Raw genomic sequence first — 22,686 nt, forward strand, 5'->3', positions numbered from 1 at the left:
TTGTTGCTTACGAGAAAATGCTCAAACAGAAACCGATCAAACACCAATTTAGACTTTGTCCGAGTTTACTTTTGCATTCGGGGGTCGAGCAGAGAATACAAAAAAACACTGCAACAGCAGAAATTGTGCAAAATGATGTAATAAGCGCGGGGATTCCCCCGTTTGCACGTGGTTCACAGCTCCAAGCTCTGCTCTCTGTCGGGCTTCCACAAAAATGGAGGGAGACGAGAAACGGTGACTTTCTGTTTATCACATTAAAACAATGATCCCTTCGTCTCATTGTGTTTTCACGTCATCGACTTGTAAACGGTCCCGTCCGTGTTCCAGATTGATGGACTCGTGGACTACAGTGCTTGCTGTAACACATTTCTGGCCTCCCGCGAAATCAAGGTTTCCCGCCACGAGTTTTATGCTAATTAAATGATCATGCTTGTTAAAGTACGTCATGTTCAAATGTTGAAAATAAAACGTTGGGAAATTTGAATCTTCAGAGTGGCATATCTAGATTACCGATGTAGGTTTTTAAAAAAAAAAAAAATTCTTTCTTCCGCATCTGAGCATTTCCGGACGATCCCATCAAAGCATGTGTTTTATAAATGAGATACAAATATTCTTAACCCAGCCATACACCGTCTTCTTCCTGGCAAGAGATCATGAAGCTCGGTGTGTTTTACGAATATGGTGCATTGAGTGGCATATATAGATTTCCGAAGTAGAAATAGAGCCGAAGAAGAAGAACAAGAAGAAGAAGAAGAAGAAGAAAAGAAGAAGAAGAAGAAGAAGAAGAGAAGAAGAAGAAGAAGAAGAAGAAGAAGAAGAAGAAGAAGAAGAAGAAGAAGAAGAAGAAGAAGAAGCTGAAGCTGACGTCTTTTACTTCAGTCTGTCTGTGTTTCTCTTGGCAATCTCTGTTGTTCGCGTCGAGTGACGCCGATATGTTGTCCGGTCGAATCGTTTTCCGCGGTGTTCTGCGAGCCCTGCACTTTGGTCGACCTTTGGGTGCACCGCGAGTGGCCGTGGTGAGTTATCGACCATCCATCAGGTATACGGTGTGATATTGTTGTGGGGCCGGGTGTCGGCGGCGAGCACGACCGCGAGATGGAGCAGTAGAGTCGGCTCCACCGAACTCACCGGAATTTAGGTCGTGACCCTCGGATAAGTCCGAAAGGTCACGGGTCCCTGGTATGACAGCAGTGCTTCTCAGACTATCTGATGTGGACCGGCAGGTTTTTTTTTTCCCAATGTGCCAGGGACCGGTACCATATTTGTACCATATTATTATTTGTTTATTATCCGAAAAAAGATATTGTTTGAACATCCGTAGTAATAGTATGGAATAGGCAAAGCCAAGAAGCGAACGTAGAATTCTTCTTCCATTCGCTTCTGACTTTACCTATAACTGGTTCACAACTGGATACGCAATTTCCGGTTACTTCGGCCTGGATTCGGGATCAGCGATCAAATAACGTAAATCACGATGAAAAATTATTTGTTGGTGATGCGGGAGATATCTTTATTAGAATTAACTTTGGGAAAAAAAAAATAATTGAATAAATAAATAAGTCAACAATCACTTCTGGTCAAGAATAAAAGTTCCGGAAAGAGTTTCAAAATCACTCCCGGTAATGTTAAATACAAAATAAACACTTCCTGTCATGAAAAAAAATCGCTTTCGGAAGTATAAAATTAACTTTGGGGAAAAAAAATTAATTGAATAAATAAATAAACACTTCCGGTCATGATTTCCCAGCATGCATCATTCCCCATGGCAAAAACCGGAAGCAAAAAAAAAACGGAAGCAAAAGGGTCATAGCCAACGACACGGATTCACAATTGCCAATATATTGTGTTGTTTTTGTTGTTTCCTATCCTCTCATGTGCACGCGTTAAGTAATATTCACAAGATAGCAATAAAACCCAATCGTGTTTATACACCGCGCAGCGTTTAAAAACAACCGGAAGCAAAAGGTCATAGCGAACGACACGGATTCCAAATAGCCAGGGGTATTGTTATTGTTGTTGTTGTTTCCTATTCTCTCACGTGCACACGTTAAGTATGAAGCTCACTGCGTTCGCTATTAATTTATACCGGAAAAATATAAAAAGATAATGAAGATGATAAAAGTTGACACTTTTTTTTTTAATATATAGTTGAGGTTTCCCGCCGGCGTGTCGCCACGAGCACGACCCTCGGTGGAGCAGTGGAGCCGTCTCGGCTCGATCACCCGGAATTACAGATCGCCGGCCCAGAGAAGTCCGAGGTCGACGGGTCCTGGCTATTTTGGACCGAAATACGCCAATGGGTAGATCACATGGGGTAGGGTTAATTGCCAACTTCAATTTACCTAAATAACCACGTGGTCCATCGACCGGGGAATTTCACCCTCGACGGAACTCGTACGGAAGCGAGCCGCTTAAGCGCCCTCGTTCCCCATGCATTGCCGAGCGGTTGCATCGCCGAGCTCTGTCAGCCCGATTATCTTGTGACCCTAGCAATGGCCAGCTAATCCCTTACACGCACGACATGCTCAGTCAATGGAAGAAATACAAGTCGAGCTGAGTACATTCAAAAATAGGACATTTATTCACAATAATGGGGGAGGGGGAGGTATGAGGTAAGCACACAAGAGCAAATTTAAACCGAATATAAGGAATGCAAGTATATATAGCAAAGGCACTTAAACAATTCACTACTTACTAGACGGGCCCACAAACACACACACACACGCACACACACCCAAAGAATCGGAACAATGGTCTTTATTAGGACCTGTCTCGGACCTGTCCACCTCGTGTGGTCTTCGAGCTGACGAGCGACCCAGACCAGCGTTGCGAAGCGGTCCGCAGAACCAGGCGCCAGTGAGACGCCTCAAATCCGTGCGATGCTGTCGGCGCCGGCCCCGGCCAGAGATGCGCATTCGACAGACTGGTCGCGCACTTGACAGACTGGATGCGCTTCAAACCCACTAATGCAAGCATTCGTTGCTCCTCTTTCGTTGTCCCCCGAGATGTGATGTACACGAGCAGTGATGTACCTCATCAAGATGAGCGCCCAGATGACCACAAAGTCCATGTACCGAGATGTGATCTTTTTTAGCAAGCTCCACGGCCGCGTATTTATTCGCCCTGTTATGGGGGGGGGGGGGGAGAAAACGTCTCCGCCCTCTCCGTTCTTGACCTGAGGTGGTGTGATCCCGGATTGGGCAAGGGACACACTCCTCCCACCCTGGGCGGAGTCTCGAGCTGAGGTGATGCAGCTTCTGTTTGGCCAAGGGGCACACCCCTCCCATCCTGGGCGGAGTCTCGAGCTGAGGCGGTGAAGTCCTTGATTGGCCAAGGAGGCCCACCCCTCTTCATTCTGGGCGGAGTCCCGAGCTCGGCACCTCGACTTGGGCCTTGTCTGGTGAACGGGCCACGCCTGGATTTGTATGCTGAACCCTGGAGAGAGATCGGCTGAGGCCCATCGTTGATCTGGCGGACTTTTGCCGTCGACATTGCATGGGGCCAGAGCGTGCGGAGACCGTGTGCGTGAGGTCGGCGACAAATGGACAAGTGCCATTTTGCCACGCGGCTTGGTTCGAGCGGAGCTCGAATCTGTGTACATCCGCCTGTTGTGAGCGACATTCGTGCTCTTGACACTGTCCTCTCCTCCATGAGCCATCACCAAGTACTCTGTCTTGTCTTGCATGCATGCTGTTTGTCTTTGTCTGCACGTGTTGTATAAGGAATATTTCGGGAGCAATCCCCTCAACTTTTAGACCGTGGTTCCCGAGTTAAGAATGGGTTGAGCATTGTTAATAAAACCATTGTCGTGAATTTTGCTTGTGTTGTAATCCCGTTGTAATCCCCGATGTTCCCCAATAAATCTGGTTAATTCGTATGAAGTTGCCGCTATGGATTAATTTGTGTCGCGTCGAGGAACGATCCGTTCGATTGGCATATAAAACCAAAATGGTTACAGACTGGCAGAAAACGCTCGGCATCTGACACAACCAGTCTGGTACCAGGGGTTCTATTTCCCCAACTGGCAAGGTACAATGATTACGTTGGTATCGCGATTGAAGGCACGTGACCCGAGGCCTGTGCTGAGCCGGCCGGCGTTATAAACCCCGGAGACGGTGGTGGTGAGGGTGGCGCCTAGGACCGGGTGAGAATCCCACCACCCCGGATCCGCAACAACTGGCTGTCAGGAGTGGGACGACGAACTCTCCGCTTCCACCTCCGTAAATTTGCAGAACACCAATTGTGTTAACAATTGGTAGTGATTTTATGTTTGAGCGGATCAGAGGAAAAACTTGCAAATTATAAAGAAAATGGAACTGTGGGTTTTTGGCGGCGTGGCTCCACCTTGGCGCGACGCGCAACGGGGATTGGAACTACTGAAGAAAGAGGTAAGATCAGGCAATCAGATAAGAGAAAGCCTAGAACGGAAGATAAAAAGAGGAGAGGAACAGGAGAGACAGTAGGAGAGGAAACAAGAAAGAGTAGTGAAAGAACAACGAATGAAGCAGGAAAGGTAGATCAACTAATTGAGGGAGACAATGAAATTGGAGAAGGAAGAACAAGAGGCAGTGGGATAAGAAACAAAAAGAACAAGGAATGAAACAGGAAAAGGAAATCAACAAAATGAAAGAAACGATGAGATTGGAGAATGAAGAACATGAGAGACGGTGGGATAGAAAACAAAAAGAAAACGAATTTGAGGTTGGCCAGCTAAAGGAGAGAGCAAAGTTGGAGTATGCGGAGATGGAGAAACTCCGGAAAGATAAAGAACAACTAAAAAGGATCGGAGAGGAAGAACGACTCAAATGGGAAGGAAAATGGAGCCAGGAAGTAGAACAGCACAATAATGTGGGATGTGTGACATCACCACAGGGAGTAATGTTAGTGGTGCGGAACTTGATTGACATCACTCATCGGATGACACCACAATTAGAGCAAACCCTGGTGATTGAGACATTGAGGGAGCATTTGGGGTTGTTGACGAATGAAATACGTTTTGAGCAGGTCCAGCATGTGGAGCTGACAGCCCCGGAGGAGTGTGGCGAATCGATGATGAGTAACCTGCTGGAGAGATGCGACCGGACAGAGGTGACTCTGGAACAAAGCAGGTGCGTGGGCACATGCATACATGGTGCGGACGATGAGCTTAAGGTAGAAATTGAATTTTATGTTAACAAAGAGACTCTGTCCGAGGGGGTGCACGTATGCGTGACCCCTGGATGTGTGTGTGGAGTGCCTGTGAACGAATGCTGTGGGCCCACAGCCAGACTACAGCACCGGTATGTGCTGCCGAGGCTGAAGTGTGTATGGGTACTCACCTGGCGGTCAAGAATGTAGCCCTGGAGTGCAAGGCAGTTGGCCAGTACACAGGCAAGGGTGAAGGTGTGGAATGTCAACACATAACCTTGGAATGTGTGCAGCCTGCTGTGTGTGGGAGTCCTGAGCATGGAATGAGTGGTGACATTGGAAATAGGTTAGAGGTGCAAGGGGAAATGGAAATGCCACCAAGACAGAACTTGAGACAGGGGACGGAAACCATAATGGACAGCTCCCCATGGGTTCTTCCAGAGTTGGAGTTGCTGTGTCCAGGAGCAGTTTTAGATTGGATTTTAGAAATTGGATTTTAATTTCTCTATCAGCCTCAAAGGAACTTTGGAGTAGAGCGCAGACGAGTAGCAGGCAGCACTGGCGTGTGTCACTTGGTCTTCGGACCTTTCTGACCACACGAGTGGTTTGGCGAGCTGAGTTGGGTTTATCTGTCTTGAGAGAGTTGTGGAGAAGAGGGGGAGGCCATTCCACTGACTGGGGTTTACCTGATTTCCGTGAACCCTGGAGAAGAGGGGGAGGCCGTTCCACCTATTGGGGTTTACCTGATTTCCGTGAACCATGGAGAAGAGGGGGAGGCCATTCCACCGATTGGGGTTTGCCTGACTTCCACGAACCCTGGAGAAAAGGAGGGGGTAGATCACAGCCCCCATTGAGGCGTGACCCCCTTGAGCCGTGGCGTAAAGGCGGCGGGGTCATGTAATGGGAAATGAGGGATTCGTTCCCTCACTCCCCTTCCAATGAGCCAAAGAAGCAGGCCATATGGGGATGTGAAAATCTTGATTGAGAGTCGTACCGAAAGTGATTGCAAATTGAGAGATGACAGAAGGCATAAGAGTGGCACAGGTGGATTTGGGTGATCATTAAAAAAGTGGTGGAGACATTACAGGCAGAGCGTTAAACGCACCTGAAACAAGTGGATGACAAAGAGTGGCTTGTTTGAGGGAGGATTGAAGTGCCTGGTTAGAACCATGCAGAGGTTCCATGAGGCTGGTGAAGAGATTTTGATGTTTCGTTTAAATTGTTGGAAATAAACGATTAGGGCAGTATGGAGGAGGCCAATGGACGACGGACGTAGTGACAAATTAATTGTGGTTTGATGAAAAAGTGTACCAGTTAAATTTGATGACCCAGTGGGATCCGAGGGACTGGTGTGTTTTTGTTTTCACTTAAACGTGAAAGGTGTTGGATGGTGTTGTGGACTGGGTGTGTGGCATTGTGGAATGAATGACTAAAGAGTTTGGGTGAATGGCGTGATGGTGTGAATGAGTAGAGTTAGTGCAAACAATGTACCCTGTCGGTTGGAATAGGTTAGGGGGACTTAGAGGATTTGACATGGATTCTGGCTGCTGTTCCATTGTGCAGGTGGACTGCGAGGGGTAGGTGCTATGAGAGCACATTATGGGTGCTATGAGGGCACAGTATGGGGGCTAGAGAGAGCCACCCCTTGGTTAGGAGCGCCAGAAGCACGCTCATGTGAACCCCGAGGTCGCTGAGTGTCCTCCACCCCCGATGGAAAGCAGGCAAAGAGGCCTTGTTGTAGTTACACTCCCCAGCCAGCGAGTTATGCCTGACACCACCAAGTGGAAAAAGACAAATAAGGGCCTTGCCCAGGTTTAATACAATGGAACAGTGTGTCAGGTCGGAAAAAAAAATGGGTCATTAGGATCATTCTAGCCATAACAGGGTTTGTTGCATTGTCCAGAACTAAAAGTAAATGGTTAGGTTCGATGGACTCTCCTCCGCACCATTCATGCATGACACCTGGTACGAGTAGTGTTGATGGGAGAAATTGTTGGCAAGGGCCAGGTTAGGTCACCCTCTCCAAGTGCCAGAGGCCACCAGTTTGTCATGAGCAGACATCCACGAAGATAACAGTTGAGTATGAAACACACCATCCTGTCTGTAAAAGAAAAAAAAAAGGAAGGAAGAAAAAAAAAAGAGAGAGAACTTAACCAAAACAAGTCAGGCAAGGAAGGTTAAGGGAACACTCCACATCACCTGGTCTGAGGTCATCACACCCATTTGCGTCCTCAAGAACGCCTCCGAACTGCAATTGCTTACCATCGATATCACCGTGCCACCATTGCTGTATCATCTGCTGTCCAATGCAGAGCTTGTTGCTTGCTGCTGCTTGTGAGTAGGCCATATGGGCCAAAGCATTTTTGTGGGCCATTGAGGCCAAAGTGCTTTTGGTGGGCCGTTGCGACCGAAGATGCATGCCATTTTGTGGGCTCAGTGAGCCGAAGAACTCTTAGTGAGATTAGGCCACTGGGCCGACTGAACTCACCTGGTGAGAGGCCAATAAGGCCACGAAGTGAGGAAACCTTCAGGGGTGAATGGACAACATTGCCGGGAGGGGGCATGAAGGAGCGAACACGTGAAAGAACTTTGAACCTTTGAATGTTCTGCTCCTATGCAAATGTTGGTGTTAAAAGTAAAATTGAATGCCCTCCCGTTCAAATCCATAATTCGAATGTTAAGTAGTGTGCATAGAGTGTGAATTTGTTTGTTAGATTGGTGACCCGACACACTAGGATAGGGACATGCCAATCTTACTGTGAGACTTTGATTTTTGGAGTTAAGTGATTCCCATGTTGTGGGTTAAAGTAAGTGGAAGATCTGTGCTGTACGTTAGACAGGGCCATTACCGTGGGCTGCCCCAGATGGAGGCTCGGAGAGCCTCGGGAGAAAGGTTGGGGGTAGTGTTACGGAAATGGCCCTTATTGGACGACTAAATATAGGATTAGCTCAGATCCCCCATTAAATGCCTGTTTAGCTAGGTTGTTTGGCAAAGTGTACGTTATATGTGTGTCGGGAGGTGTAAAAGGCTGTTTTTATGTTCGTACTGTGGGGGTGAAACGAGAGATCACTCTTCTTCCTCTCCTCTACGGACGATAGGCCCCGCCCAGTCGGCTGAGGGGGGTGTGGCCTGGAGAGAGGGTGTGGCTAGAGGGAGGAATTGACGCGAGGGGGAGGAGCCTTTGGTCGGCAGTCGCCGAGAGAGACGTGCTCGTAAAACAAGAGAAAAACGAGAGGAAAAGGATTTCAGTTTGGACGACCGTCGGGTTCTCGAGGCGTGCTCGGAGTCACTTCGAAGCGAGCGAACGAAGGTGGCACAGTGTTGGATCTGCCGGGAGAGACGCTGAACCGACCTGCACGTTGAGGATTCTGCCGTGAGAGGGACGGCAGCCAGCTTTGAGGCGAGAAAGAAAAGAAAAGGCAGTGGTGAATCGGCCGAGAGAGAAAAGGTGATTCGACAGAGAGAGGAACTGAGAGGACGAAGCGGAAGTTGGGCTTCGAGGCGGGAAGGCAGGAGAGGAGACTCCGGAGCTTTTGACGGTCTCTGCTCACACCTCACGGCTGGACACGTTGTCGATCCGCCTGAGGAGCTCGGCACCTCGACTTGGGCCTTGTCTGGTGAACGGGCCAGGCCTGGATTTGTATGCTGAACCCTGGAGAGAGATCGGCTGAGGCCCATCGTTGATCTGGCAGACTTGTGCCGTCGACATTGCGCGGGGCCAGAGCGCGCGGAGACCGCGTGCGTGAGGTCTGCGACAAACGGACAAGCGCCATTTTGCCACGCGGAGTGGTTCGAGCAGGAGCTCGAATCCGTGGACATCCACCTGTTGCGAGCGACATTCGTGCTCTTGACACTGTCCTCTCCTCCATGCGCCATCACAAAGTACTCTGTCTTGCCTTGCATGCATGCTGTTTGTCTTTGTCTGCATGTGTTGTGTAAGGAATATTTCGGTTGCGATCCTCTCGAAACCTTTAGACCAGTGGTTCTCAAACTTTTTTTGACTACCGCCCTCTTGGACCGGCCCAATGTTTCCTTGTCCTATCGTTCGTGGTCGGACACCCAGTGGGCAATAGGATAGTCTGAATTTATGTAGATAGGAAGCAAAAATAACAGAAGCCAAATATTTTCTGAATAATATTTTACTTTATTTTACTTTACTTTTCCATTTTATTTTGCACTACCTGCAATGTTTCAGCAGAACAGGTCCAGGTGAGGCAAACTGGGAATCTGTTATCACAGGCCCAAATACCTTTAGTGTGAAGGGTGGGCCTGGTGACTCGCTGCGAGATTACGAACGTCTGGCTCCATCTCAGCGAGGTAGAGATGCAGATCGCCCCTCTTGGTAATGTCAAGGTGGTTTCGATACTTGGTCAGCAGCACCATCACGGCGCTGAACCCTCTTTCAACGAGGTATGATGTGGAGAACGCCATCAGCAGCAGTTCTGCCTCTGTCCACATTGCAGGGTATTCGCCCCGCTCCAGAATCCAGAATTTGCTGTATTCATGCTGCGAGAATCTTGTGTTCGCCTCATCATCATTCCACAAGTTGATAATTTCGTCCTGTAATTTGTGCTTCACATCTAGAATGTCACATTTGAATGGGTTCATCACCCATGCTGGCACCGACAGTCCTAGCATGTCTCTGAAACGCTGCTCCATATCTCCACGAATCTTCTCAATGTGATTGCAATAAATGAGCAGCTCTTCATCAGAAACAGCAGTTTCCTTTGCCAACCGGGGAAAGTGGTACATATCTCTGCGGCTGAGGGAATTCCCTGTGCAGAGTCGCCTTGGTTACGAACGCGCTGATCACTTTCTTTGCTTTAATCAGCGTCATATGGTCACCCTGGAGTTGTTTGTTGACATCATTCAGTATACTGTATATGTCCGCGAGGTAAGCCACATCATGCTCAATCACATTCACTTTCTCCAATAACTCTGTATCGCTTTCCGACAGAAACTCGACCACTGTCGAGAAGAGGGCATGGAAACGGGTCAAACAAGTGCCTTTGGACGACCATCGAACTTCGGTATGCAACAAGAGCCTCTCGAATGGTTCATCATTCTCCTGGCAAAGCTGACGAAACAGCCGATCATGCAGAGACGACACCTTGATTTTATTCACTGCTTTGATTACTATTTGGAGTGATGCATCAAGTCTGGTGCTGAGAGCTTTTGCTACAAGATGCTGGCGGTGCACGACACAGTGAATGTCGTGTTCTCCATCGGTATGTTCTTATCAGTGAAGTACTTCTCCAACGTTTGGAAGATGGAAGAACCCTTCGTATCGGTCTGGAGAGAGCGGGCAAACAACAATTCTTCCACCATTTCCTGATCACGGATGAAGCGAACGTAGCAGAGTAACAGAGCTTCACTGTCACGCAAAGTGGACTCATCCAGTTGGACAGCAAAGTGCGTGCTTCTCAGCTCACAACACAGCTTATCTTCTACATCTGATGACACTTCATCAATCCACTTGGCCACGGAATCATTGCTGAGCGCAATCAACGAGAGAACTGGATACGGATCCTGGCCCATAACAGTTTTTATCACTTCCCCAACAGCCGGTTTGATCAACTGTTCGCCGATTGAATACGGTTTTCCAGATCTGGCGATGAGCAATGACAGCTTATACGACGCTTCCAGTCCTTTATCCACGAGCTTTTGGCTGGCTTTGAACATTGTCGTTACCGTGGATCGCTTCTCAAATTTCTCTTTCAGCGATTGGAAATAGCTGACCTCTGCACGAGCCTCATCACTGTGCTTTTTACTCATGTGCTCGCTCAGTCGAGATGGTTTCATTGCTTCATTGGACAGTGTGATACCACACAACAAACGCATCGGTAACTACGTGTTTGTCAGGGACGGAATTAATCCATACTTGATGTATTCAACGGAATACTGACGACACTTTTTCTTTGAAGCCGACCGAACGTGAAGCTTTTTTGAATAACGAAATCGATATGCCACGATGTCGAAAGACTAACACCAGTGACAAGGCCAAACAATAATTATATATTTCCGGTCTCTGGTCAGCGCACACATCGATTTTTCACCCTGCGAGTCAAAAAAAAAAAATATTTCTTCACATTTCCAACGGTAGCTACAACAGCGCGTGCCTAAAACACAATGCCGCGCCGCATCAGTACTCGCGCCTCGCTGGGAATTACGCTGCCGGATCATAACACATGTATATGGTATTTACCCCATGTGTGTATTAAAAAAAATATTGACTTGCATTGTTGGTAAACAAGTCTGTAATATGCTTGAATAACTTAATGATTTTCAGAATAAATACGTTTTAAAATGTGTTCATTATTTACAAAAAGGCCTATCTGTCCCATTGCCTGTCTTTCTCTCTGGACAGCGCCACGGCAAACGAGGAGGACCGCAACGGGAATTGTGTGGCCAATTTGCCGAATGGCGCCGGGTAACCTGTTCAGACTGATGGAAGCCCAATGAGCGCTCCTAATCGCCGCTGCTCCTCCTAATCGCCAGTTCCCCCCAAATCATTGCGAGCGCCCCCCCACCACTCGTGGAGTCTGGAGCGCCTCCCTGAAAGTTCCCAGCGCCCACTGGGGGGCGGTGGGGACCACTTTGAGAACCACGACTTTAGACTGTGGTTCCCTAGTTAAGAAAGGGTTGAGGATTTTTAATAAAAACATTGTCGTGAATTTTGCTTGTGTTGTGATCCTCGATGTTCCCTAATAAATCTGGTTAATTCGTATGAAGTTGCCGCTATGGATTAATTTGTGGCACGTCGAGGAACGATCCGTTCGATTGGCATGTAAAACCAAAATCGTTACAGACTGGCAGAAAACGCTCGGCATCTGACACAACCAGTCTGTAACCAGGGGTTCTATTTCCCCAACTGGCAAGGTACAAGGATTACGTTGGTATCGCGATTGAAGGCGCGTGACCCGAGGCCTTTGCTGAGCCGGCCGGCGTTATAAACCCCGGAGACAGTGGTGGTCAGGGTGGCGCCTCGGACGTGTGAGAATCCAGCGAAAAGCGAAAGAGAGCTCAACAGAAGGCAAAAATGATTGAAAATCACCCAAAATTAATTTCATTTTCATTACACGACAAGTGGTAGAGATTGTTTGTCCCCACCCCCTCCACCCTGGGGTTCAGAAGATGGTGCCAATGCAAAGTGGCTACAACCTTCATCTTATGACACAATTAGCCCCCCTGTTTTTTATTGGTTTTTTTTGCGATTGTATAATTAACTCTCAAATGCATCATCCATAAATCCATTCATCCATCCATTGGGACCAAACTCTGTGCAGAGTGTTTGTGCTGCCTTAGGCAGTCTCCTTGGCTATTTGGCACAATCCTGGATGGGTCGCCACTCCGACACAGGATACCAGCATGCTGACACTCATTTTACTGACCTTGGAAGGATGACAGGCAGAGTCACCCCCACCTGGTATTTATTCAACAGCCGAGTGGGATTTGAACTCAGGATCCTAGGATCCTCGGATCCCAAGCCCACCACCTTAACCATTAAGCCAACACCAGTATACATCACCTTTTAAGCTGTCTAGTCTGGGTTTGATTCTCGGTCCGGATTGGTGCTTCGCAGGCAGGAGTTTCATCACAAAGTGTGCCGTCCCTGGGATAGACGTCAAGCCGGTTGCTCCCTTTGCTGTTTGCTTCCTTTGCTGTGGATGTTTAAAATCCCACAGTATCTTTCACGAAGAGTAGGTAAGTTATCGCCGGCACGCTGGAACAAATTACGGATTCCGCCATGACTATGTCAACGGACGAGCAACACCTTCATGTGCTGCTCTGTGGAACCAGTGTGTGACGAAGATGAAAGGTTGTTGCACTACCTGGATAATTTCCCCACAAAAGGTGGTCAGCCAGATGAGGGTCCCGAATAAGTGAGGAAGAGATTGGCCTTTTATATTCTTTCCATATCAGTCACTCTGTTTGAAACTACTGAGTCTCAGCAGTTGCCACACACTTTGTGGGGGGGAAGAGGAGGGGGGGGCGGAGGAGCAGCAGCTTTTTCATGTGATTGGCCAAAAGTTTGTGAGATATTTATCTTTCAAGGGCTCCGTGCTATGCATTTCATCCCACATGCTTTCGCCTTTTGTTGTATTCCTGTTGTCACTCGAGCCAAACTTGTTATTTGTAAAAGCCTGTTGTGTGGTCTTCACAATGACCAAGTGTTTGTTTCCTGCAGGTACTGTCTGGAGCTGGTGTTTATGATGGCTCAGAACTGCATGAGGCCTCTGCGTAAGGTTTATTATTATTTTTTAAATAGTGTAACTTGTTGCAGAAATTCATCATCATGATCATCATGATCATCATCCTGGATAGTTTGCCATTGCCTTCCCTGTCAGTCGATTATGGCAGAAATTTGTAATTTGTTCATGGTACCAGCGATAACTCGCCTACTATTTGCAAAGAACTCCATAGGGTCTTTAACATCCACCAAATGTTCTTGCGTGTGGCTGCTTGGCTGCCGGGGTAGCTATCATTTCTTGGAAGTGTGGCTGTGCTGCTGATGCTATACCCCTCTACCAGTACACGGGTACTCAATTTGATGACCTCAGAAGGATGACGGACTGAGTCAACCCCCCTGGTATTAATTCAGCAGGAAACAGGGCTTGAACTCAGGACCCCAAGGTCCGAAGCCAGCCACCCGAACCACTAAGCCAACACCAGATTTATCCATCAACTAATGGCAGCAGACGGGATTTTTTTCCCCTATACACTGTCGATGCTCGTATGAGAGCTAACGCACAGAAACACACAACAAGGGGAGCAGGAGATGAGAGGGTTGGGAGAGGGAAGGAAAAAAAACAGCGGGAAACAGAGACATGAGGAGATCTGTGAACGGGAGAGTGATGGGGTGGGGAACACGGGGTAAACGAGATGGACACTACAGGGACTTTCAGATCCTTACACAACAGAGACTTTCAGGAAGGAAAGCAGGGAATTTGGAGGAGGTGGGTTTGGGGTGGATTAATGGGGCTAGAAAAGATCGTGGTTTTGGATGGGAGAAGAGAAGAGATGGTGGTGAACAGCTGTTTTGAAGACCTGGAGGGAAAAGTGGGATTGAAGAGAGAGAGTGGGAGTTTGTTCCAAAGGTGGGAAAAAAGAGGAATGAAAGAATGAAAGAATGAGGGTGAGCAGTTATTGTTGATTTTGGTAGTTTTATCAGAAGGGGAGTGCTTGCGGAAATAAGAGGGGGGGGGACATATCTCTGACAGAGCAGGGGCGGGGGGCAAGGCCGTAGAAGAGATGGTAGAAGATAGAAAGACCACCGACCTGCCTGCGGTGAGGGTGAGATACCCAAAGACTCGGCTTCATCGCGGGAGATACCAATGATCATAAATGCCGTGGTTTCCATAGCATGAAGCTGAGAAAGGTGAGAGGCAGGAGTACCAGCCCAGAGGGGAGAGCAGTACTCTATCAGGCTTCAGATGAAAACTTTGTATGTGGTCAGGAGTTCAGGTGTGCTAAGGAAAAGCTTTGCATGATGGAGGATGCTCAGGAGGTGACTTGCTTTGGAGGCCAGCTTGGAAAAGTGTCTTTCCCAGGAAAGATCATGGCAGATAGTGAAGCCCAAAAGCTTTAATGAAAGTACTTATTGAAGAGGATTGTTGAGAAAGTAGATGGGGGGAGGGGGGGGGGAACGTTTTCCAGATGATCCTTTCAGAGCGACATAGTGAGGGTGTGAGATTTTTCAGGATTGAAAGGCATGTTCCAAGTGTTGGACCAGCTTGTATTGGACCAAGTGTTTATTCAGATCTGCAGAGTGAAGAGGCTGCTGCTTGCTGATCTGAGGGATGACAAATGATACGACAGAGGGTGGAGTCACCAGCAGAGAGATAAAGAGGATTTTCCAGAGAGTCTGAGAGATATTGATGAAAACCAGAAAAAGCACAGGGCCCAGAACGCTACCTTGAACTCCAGCCTGGACAAGAAAGGGGGATGACAGAACTCCATTTAGGGCCACACGTTGACTGCGACAGGAGAGTAAGTCTGCGAGCCATGAGTGGTATCATAGGAATATCATAGGAGGAGAGTTTGGTGAGTGGGGCAGGGTGCCAGACCGTGTCAAAAGCACGCAATGTGTCGAGGGAGATGTTTCTGATCTCATGCCTGTCATTGAGGACCTCCATCCATTTTTGGGAAAGCAGAAGCAGCATGTCCCGGACAGAGTGACCTGGTCTGAATCTAAATTGATGATCAGAAATCAATCCATTGGGGAAGAAGAAGGATTTAATGTCTGAAGCGATGATGGATTCCATAACCATGCTGAATATTGGGAGAAGGCTGATTGGTCTCTAGTTGCAGGGATCTGTTTTTGCACCTTTTTCATGCAGGGCAGTGATGTTTGCAGATTTCCAAGCAGATGGCAGATGACCTTCAGCAAATGAGAGGGTGAATAGAACAGAGAGAGGGTGAGCAAGAGCAGAGGAGCAGTTTTTTTAGGACACGTGGACTGATGCCGTCTGGACCGGTTGCAGAATCTGAGTCGAGGTTTGCCAGCAAACTCTCCACCTTGTCAGAAGAAAAGGACACAGAGTCCAGGGACAGTTGGGTCTGATTGGGTAAGGTGGGTACAGAAAGTGATTGGTTTGGGACACAAGATTTGGAAGGAAACACGAAGTTTAGGCATTCAGCCTTTTCGTGTGCAGTGTCAGCTGTGCGGCCATTTGAGGTAAGAGAGGGGATGGAGGGGGAACATACACCAGAAACAGACTTGACGAGACACCACCAGGATTTGGAAGAGAGAGAGAGGTTTGAAAGTTCAGACTTGAGATTGGAAAGATATTTCATGGCTCTTCTGAGGGTAGACGTGAAATCAGTGGCTCTCCTGTGGTTCGTGAGGGTATTGACACACTTGTTCTGAGCTTTGTGGAAGGAACCGAGATTGCCTTCAGTTGGATTTGTCTTCCATGAGGCAAAGTCAAGTTGTTTCAGGACAACTACTTCGCCACAAGCTTCAGTGTACCATGGGTGGGAGGAAGGGGAGGACAACTGAAGATGAGAGGGGATAAATCTGTGCATGAGAGAGAATGAGCAAATTTCTTTGAAAAAAAAAACTCCCCAGGATGAATTTATGTCAGGGAAAGTAGAGATGGGAGACCACTCTAAAAGTTTGATTACTGCTTGGAAGTCCATCCATCGGATGGACTCATCTGCCAAAAACAGTAATTGGTGGATGTCAAAGATCCCATGGTATATTTTGGAAAGATTAAGTGAATTATCACTGGGTACCCTGATCATAATAAAAATTCCTTTCCAAACCCTCTCACCCCCCCCAGAACTTAGCAATTGTGGCGAGTTTGTCTATACCGGCCAATGGGAGTTGAGCGAGGTCTTCATCTTGCTGTGGATCGAAAATCGGCTGATTATGATTATGATTATGATGATGATGATGATGATGTCCTTCTCCAACATGTGAAGTACAAGCTTCTCCATGAGCCTTATACCCCTGTTTAAAAAAGAAAATTGCCTTTTGCAATGTTGATATTCACGTGCACATTTATTAAACGGAAACAAGAAGAAGACCAACTATTTGTTATTAATGTGTCTTCATTATCACCTCCTTTTGATTTTTGTGTCACCAAAACATTCAAGATTGCTCTTCTGGTGGTACATCATCGAATAGGGAAATTATTGTGTTTCTCGCACGGTAATGAACGAGCCGCAGTTTATGCCATGAGAGGGAGTCAGAACGTACCCCCCCCCCCACCACCCTCCCCCAACCACAAAGGGATGGTCCTGCATGACAACAAAACACAGCACCCAGAATGGTCCTTCCTTCCGTAGTTTCCAGTCCGTGTCATGTAATCTGTCCCAGTGAGATTCCTGATGCCATTTCAACACACATTATGTTAGCTCTGAAATGTTTTGAAAAAGAGTTAAAACTTGGATTTGGTGCCACGTCCTTTTGCAGGGTGCTCGTTCACCTGAGCCGCGGTGGCGCGCAAGTGAAGATCTTTGCCCCTGACATCCCCCAAATGCACGTGGTGGACCACAGCAAGGGCCAGCCAGTGGAAGGTGAGACAAGGTAAGTCACAGACCGAAGGTACAATGCACCTGGTGGTTATAAGGTTGTCGTCCTTAAATTTTGTGAAATTTCACACAGAGGGGAGGTTCGCGGAAGAGCTAAACATGTGAATTGAGCTATGGTGGAAAAGATCTGTGGTTTGCACCAAAGATCAGACTGGATGATTATCGATCAGCCGAACGTGTCCATGTGCTGTGAGGCAGGAATGTACTCGTGGAATCGGCGAGAATTGCCCGCGGGAAAATTGACGAGCTGAAGCGGTTGAGCGTGAGCGAGCACGATGCCGTGATCTTTCCGGGAGGCTTCGGAGCAGCCAAAAACCTGTGAGTGAGTAGACTGGTCCACATGTCCTTTTAGTATTAGGTCTGCAAAAGATTAATTTATTTAAAATTTGTGTTGCGTGAAATCCTGCAAGCTTGCCTTCGGAAATCTGAACATGATGGAGTTATGGATGGTGTGTCACCTGCGGCGACTGCCTGAGGATTCTCTTGTCTTTATTCGTCACAGCTCATCATTTGCTGTGGACGGTCCGGCATGCAAGGTTGAGCCGGAGGTTGAACGAATCCTGAAGGAGTTTCACGACGCGCGGAAGCCGATTGGGCAAGTGAATGCAACACAACTGTTTTTAGCACCTCGTTTAAACACATGATCTCGCAGCTTTTGTCACTTCTACTTTTGCATGCACCACAATTTTTTTTTTTTTTTGCTGGGCAGCACGTCTGTTCGACTGATGCAGTGCCCCCTTTTGGTTAGAGCAGAAATTTGTACCTTATTCATGGTGCCGGCAATAGCGTGCCTATTCTTCGTGAAGACCTCCTTGGGATCTTTAACGTCCACCAACTAATGCCGGCAGATGAGATGTCCAGTTTTAATGTCCATCCGAGGGACGGCACACACATTTATGAATCACTGTGCCTGTGAAACACCAGGTTGACAGTTGCTAGTTGGGTTGGAATTCGAACTCAGCTGGGATAGCTCAGAGGGGAGTGTGCGTACTTCCAGGCTATCCTGCCAGTCAAACATTGATGATGAACCTTGTTATACTGCCCTGTTAATTATTTTGCGCAGCCTGTGCTGCATCGCTCCAGTGCTTGCTGCAAAGCTGCTGCCGTCGGTGGAACTTACAGTCGGCCACGAGTCGGAGGAAGGTGGACTGTGGCCACACGCCGCCGCTGCAGGTGCTGTCAAGACCATGGGAGCCAAGCATGTACCCAAGGAGGTTACGATATCCTTTGTGATTATGGAGGTTGCTCTGTTGGTGAGCAATGCAGATACGGTTGTGGTTCGTGAGGGTATTGACGCATTTTTATAGCCTGCGTTGTGAAGATGGTGGAGGAGCTGTCCACCGAGAGTCATCCAGTTCAGGAAAGTGTTTCAGGCTTTAATTGGTTTTCATTCTTTCGTTTTGTGAACACTTCAAAAATGGGGGCGGGGGGGGAGAAGGGGCATGATAGTACATTGCACTCTCCAGTCTTCTTTTTCAAAGGAGAAAAAGCAGAAGGAAAGGAAATAAATTTGAGTGAAGAAAAGGGAGAAATGAAGTTGTGGAAAGTATGAGAAAATATGTTTGTGTTTTGACTCTCCCAGTGGTTGGTTTGAGTAGTCCCAACTCCAACCCCTTTAATGGGTGTCGAGGACTGCCGAAGCAGCTTCCTGGTCAAAAGAATGCACTTGGTGGATTGCCATTGCCTTCCCACCAGCAGGACAGGAATTTGGACTCGCTCGCCGGGAATAGCTACCATGGTGCCGACAATAGCTCGCCAACTCTTCACGAAGGACACCGTGGAATCTTTTAAGTCCACCAACTAATGCCGGCAGACAGGACGTCCTGTTAAACGTCCATCCGAGGGAAGGTACAGACATTGATGAATCACCCTGCCTGCGAAACACCAGGTTGACAGTTCATAGCTGGGCTGAGATTCAAACCCAGGCAAGACAGCTAAAAGGAGAGAAATCCTACATACTGTGTTGATGTAAAAGTACACTGATGTCGTCTATCGTCCTTGTCCTCCATGTAATACAAGTTCAAGTGGCTCACATTCGGAGGGGTGAAGTTGAATTTTTGTAGTTTACTTTAACGGACCTGCACGAAGCCCACGTGGACTCGCATAACAAGGTGGTGTCGACCCCGGCGTTCATGTGCGAGACGGACATCCACCACGTGTTCGACGGCATCGGTTCCCTCGTCGAAGCCGTGCTGAGGCTCAGTGGCAAGTGAAAGTGAGGAAGTTTCATTTAATATTCTTCAGGGACGACTTCAATTTTTGTCACCGAAGCTGCCAACGAGTTTTGTGATTGGTTTGTTTTGATGTCACGGTGCTCTGACATTGCCACTTGAGTACCTTTGAATGCTACCTGTGCGCTGCACCAATAAAGGGTTGCACTATTCATTTGCTTTTGATCTTTACGGGGTTTGGCGTGATATGGCAGTTTGTCAAGCAGTCGCATAATCGCTCAAACTTCTTTTGTGGAAACAAAAGCAACCTTCTGTGTCCGTGATATCCATTTCATGGTACGGATTGTTAGATGGCTTAATCTCGTACCCCCAGTTACCTGGGACTTCATACCAATGAATTATAATCCAAGGCCCATACTCCTCACAGAGCTATGGGTCGTATCATGACGAGTCGAGAAACGTTTCAGGGCTCAAACCAATCTTGGACGGGTAACCACTTTGATGTGGCATACTTGACTGAACGTGGCAGGATTTTTTTTTAAATTTGTTCAGGGTGCCGGCGATAACTCACCTAATTTTCACTTTAGACAACAAGGGATCTTTAACATCCATCAAGTTAATGCTTGCAAATTGGAAAATCAGCTTGATATCTATCGAAGGAATGGTGCATTTTTTTTTTTTGATGCAATGCCCTCGCTAAAACACTAACATGCCAGTTTACATTCGAGTTGGGAATCAAACCTAGATTAGACAGCAAAGGTAAATGTGCTCCCTCCGCACCATCCTTTAGCCTGCAGGAGTTTTAAATAACTTTAACATAACCTTTAAATTGAGCCTGGTGTTGGCTTAGCGGTGAAGGTCGCTGGCTTGGGACTGATGGGTGCTGATTTTGCTGAGTTTGAGCCCAATTTTACCATTGAATTAATACCAGGTGGGGTTGACTCAGCCTGTCATCCTTCGGAGATCGGTGAAATGAGTTTCAGTGTACTGGGGTAATAACCATTTGGGGTAACCTGTGGCGAAGTGGTGACCCGTCCACGACTGTACTCCTTGCCAATAAAACTGCCTCGGCAGCCTTTACGCATGAAAGGAATGGTATTAACCTTAAATCGAGTTGTTAAAAGTATTTTGTTAACTGTAGAGTATGGCAAAACTATCTTTGGAGCCATCTATTTATTAGGTACATGTTGGGGGGGGGGGAGGGGCTTCTTGTTTTGTATGCAACCTGAGCTGCTGGTTGCATCATTTCTGGAAGTGTGGCTGTGCTGCTTATGCAGTGCCCCTGTTACCAGTAGGCTGGTACTAATTTTGCTGACCTCAGAAGGATGACAGGCTGAGTCAACCCCACCAGGTCTTAATTCAACGGCAAACAGGCCAACCTGTTGTTGCCCTAAAATCTCAAGCTAGCCACCTTAACCGTAAAGCCAACACTAGGCTTTCTGGGAGAGGGACTGCAATGTTGAGAATGGTCAGAATGATATGAGAGAGGATGGGAAGGAAATGTGGGAAGAGAAGGGAGAGGAGAGAAGAGGGGTGAGGGAATTGTTGGGACATGTCTCAGGCATGTACCAAGGGGAGGACTGCCAGAGACTGTTTTTATGACGTCATAATTGCATATGTAGAACGCTACATCCGATCAGTTTGAGAATTTGAGAGTCATATCGGGACAAAATGATCCTCAAAAAAAAATTAATAAATATAGGATGATGCCATCGGCCACCCCAAACCCAAACCCACCTCCTTCAAATTCCCTGCTTTCCTTCCTGAAAGTCCATGTCGTGTAAAGACCTGAAAGTCCCTGTGATGTCCATCTTGTATACTCCATGTTCCCCGTCCCATCCCTCTCCCTTCCACAGATCTCCTAATGTCTCTGTTCCTCACTGTTTTATCCTTCCCACTCCCGCCCCACTCGTTTCATGCCCCCCTCGCTGTGTGTTGTGTGTTAGCTCTCATACGAGCCATGACAAGGTATACAAAAAAAAATCTCCAATCATGGCTCACTGATTTCCTCTCCTGTTGCAGTCACCTATGGTCCTAAATGGAGTTCTTTCATCCCCTCTTCCTGTCCAGGCTGGAGTTCCTCAAGGTAGCGTTCTGGGCCCTGTTCTTTTTCTGGTTTTCATCAATGATCTCTCCGACTCTCTGGAAAATCCTTTTTATCTCTTAGCTGATGACTCCACCCTCTGTCGTACCATCTAACATCCCTCAGACTGGCAAGCAGCATCTTCTTCGCTCTCTGCAGATCTGGATAAAATTACAAACTGTTCAACACGTGGAACATGTCTTTCAATCCAGACAAATCTCACTCTCTCTCTCTCTCTCTGAAAGGACCATTTGGAACCTCCCCCCCCCCTCACCCACCATCTACATTCTCAACAATCCTCTGGAAGAAGTTCTTTCTTTCAAGCTTCTGTGTCTCACTGTCGACCATGATCTTTCCTGGGAAAGCCACATTTCCAACCTGGCCTCCAAAGCCAGTCACCGACTGGGAATCCTCCCTTTTGCAAAGTCCTTCCTCGGACCACCTGAACTCCTGACCACATACAAAGCTTTCGTCCACAGCCTGATGGAGTACTGCTCTCTCTTCTGGGCTTGTGCTCCTTCCTGCCTCCCATCTTTCTCGGCTTCACGGTGTGGAAACCATGGCATTTCGGATCATTGGCATCTTAACGTGATGAGGCTGAGTCTTTGGACCTCTCACTCTCTTTACGCAGGCAGGTCAATGGTCTTTCTGTCTTCTACCGTCTCCTCTCCGGTCTCGCCCCCCACTGCTCTGTCTGCGATTTGTCCCTACCATATTTCCGCAGGGCGCTCAAGGTCCGCCAACAACCCTCTTCTGGTAAAACTACCAAAACCACGAATCACTGCTCACCTTCACTCTTTCATTCCTCTTTTTTCCCGCCTTTGGTATAAACTCCCTCACTCTATTCAATCCCATTCTTCCATCCAGGCCTTCAAAACAACTGTTCTCCACCACCTCTTATCTTCTCCCATCCAAAACCACGATCTTTTCTTCCCCCGTTAATCCACCCCAAACCCATCTCCTTCAAATTTCCTGCTTTCCTTCCTGAAAGTTCCTGTAATGTCCATCTTGTATACCCCGTATTCCCCATCCCTCTCTCTTCCACAGATCTCTGAATGTCTGTTCCTCACTGTTTTGTCCTTCCCACTCCCATCTTGTCTCATGCCCCCCTTGCTGTGTGTTTTCTCTCATACAAGCCTCGACAAGGTATACAACAACAACAAAAAAAATCAGCTGAAACCCCAAATCCGATCCAGGTTCCTCCTGATGACTTTATCTTTGCTTTTTACTTGTTCATGTTCCTTCTGATTACTCCAATGTAGGAC

The 22,686-nt window shown here is 47.6% G+C and overlaps 1 protein-coding gene across 1 annotated transcript; it reads left to right on the forward strand.

The window, feature by feature from the left end:
- Positions 1-777: 777 nt before the first annotated feature.
- Positions 778-19,550, forward strand: LOC147033334 (putative glutamine amidotransferase-like class 1 domain-containing protein 3B, mitochondrial). The gene is made up of 6 exons (XM_085871563.1): positions 778-1,016; positions 13,317-13,369; positions 17,049-17,162; positions 17,366-17,485; positions 17,670-17,762; positions 18,231-19,550. The coding sequence occupies exons 1-6, from the start codon at positions 933-935 to the stop codon at positions 18,472-18,474; spliced, it is 708 nt and encodes a 235-aa protein (XP_085727689.1). The 5' UTR covers positions 778-932; the 3' UTR covers positions 18,475-19,550.
- Positions 19,551-22,686: the final 3,136 nt, after the last annotated feature.

Source organism: Eptatretus burgeri, chromosome 2 (assembly GCF_056783735.1).
Source record: "Eptatretus burgeri isolate ZD-2024b chromosome 2, Ebu_testis_v1, whole genome shotgun sequence".
In the NCBI taxonomy this organism is placed as follows: domain Eukaryota; kingdom Metazoa; phylum Chordata; class Myxini; order Myxiniformes; family Myxinidae; genus Eptatretus; species Eptatretus burgeri.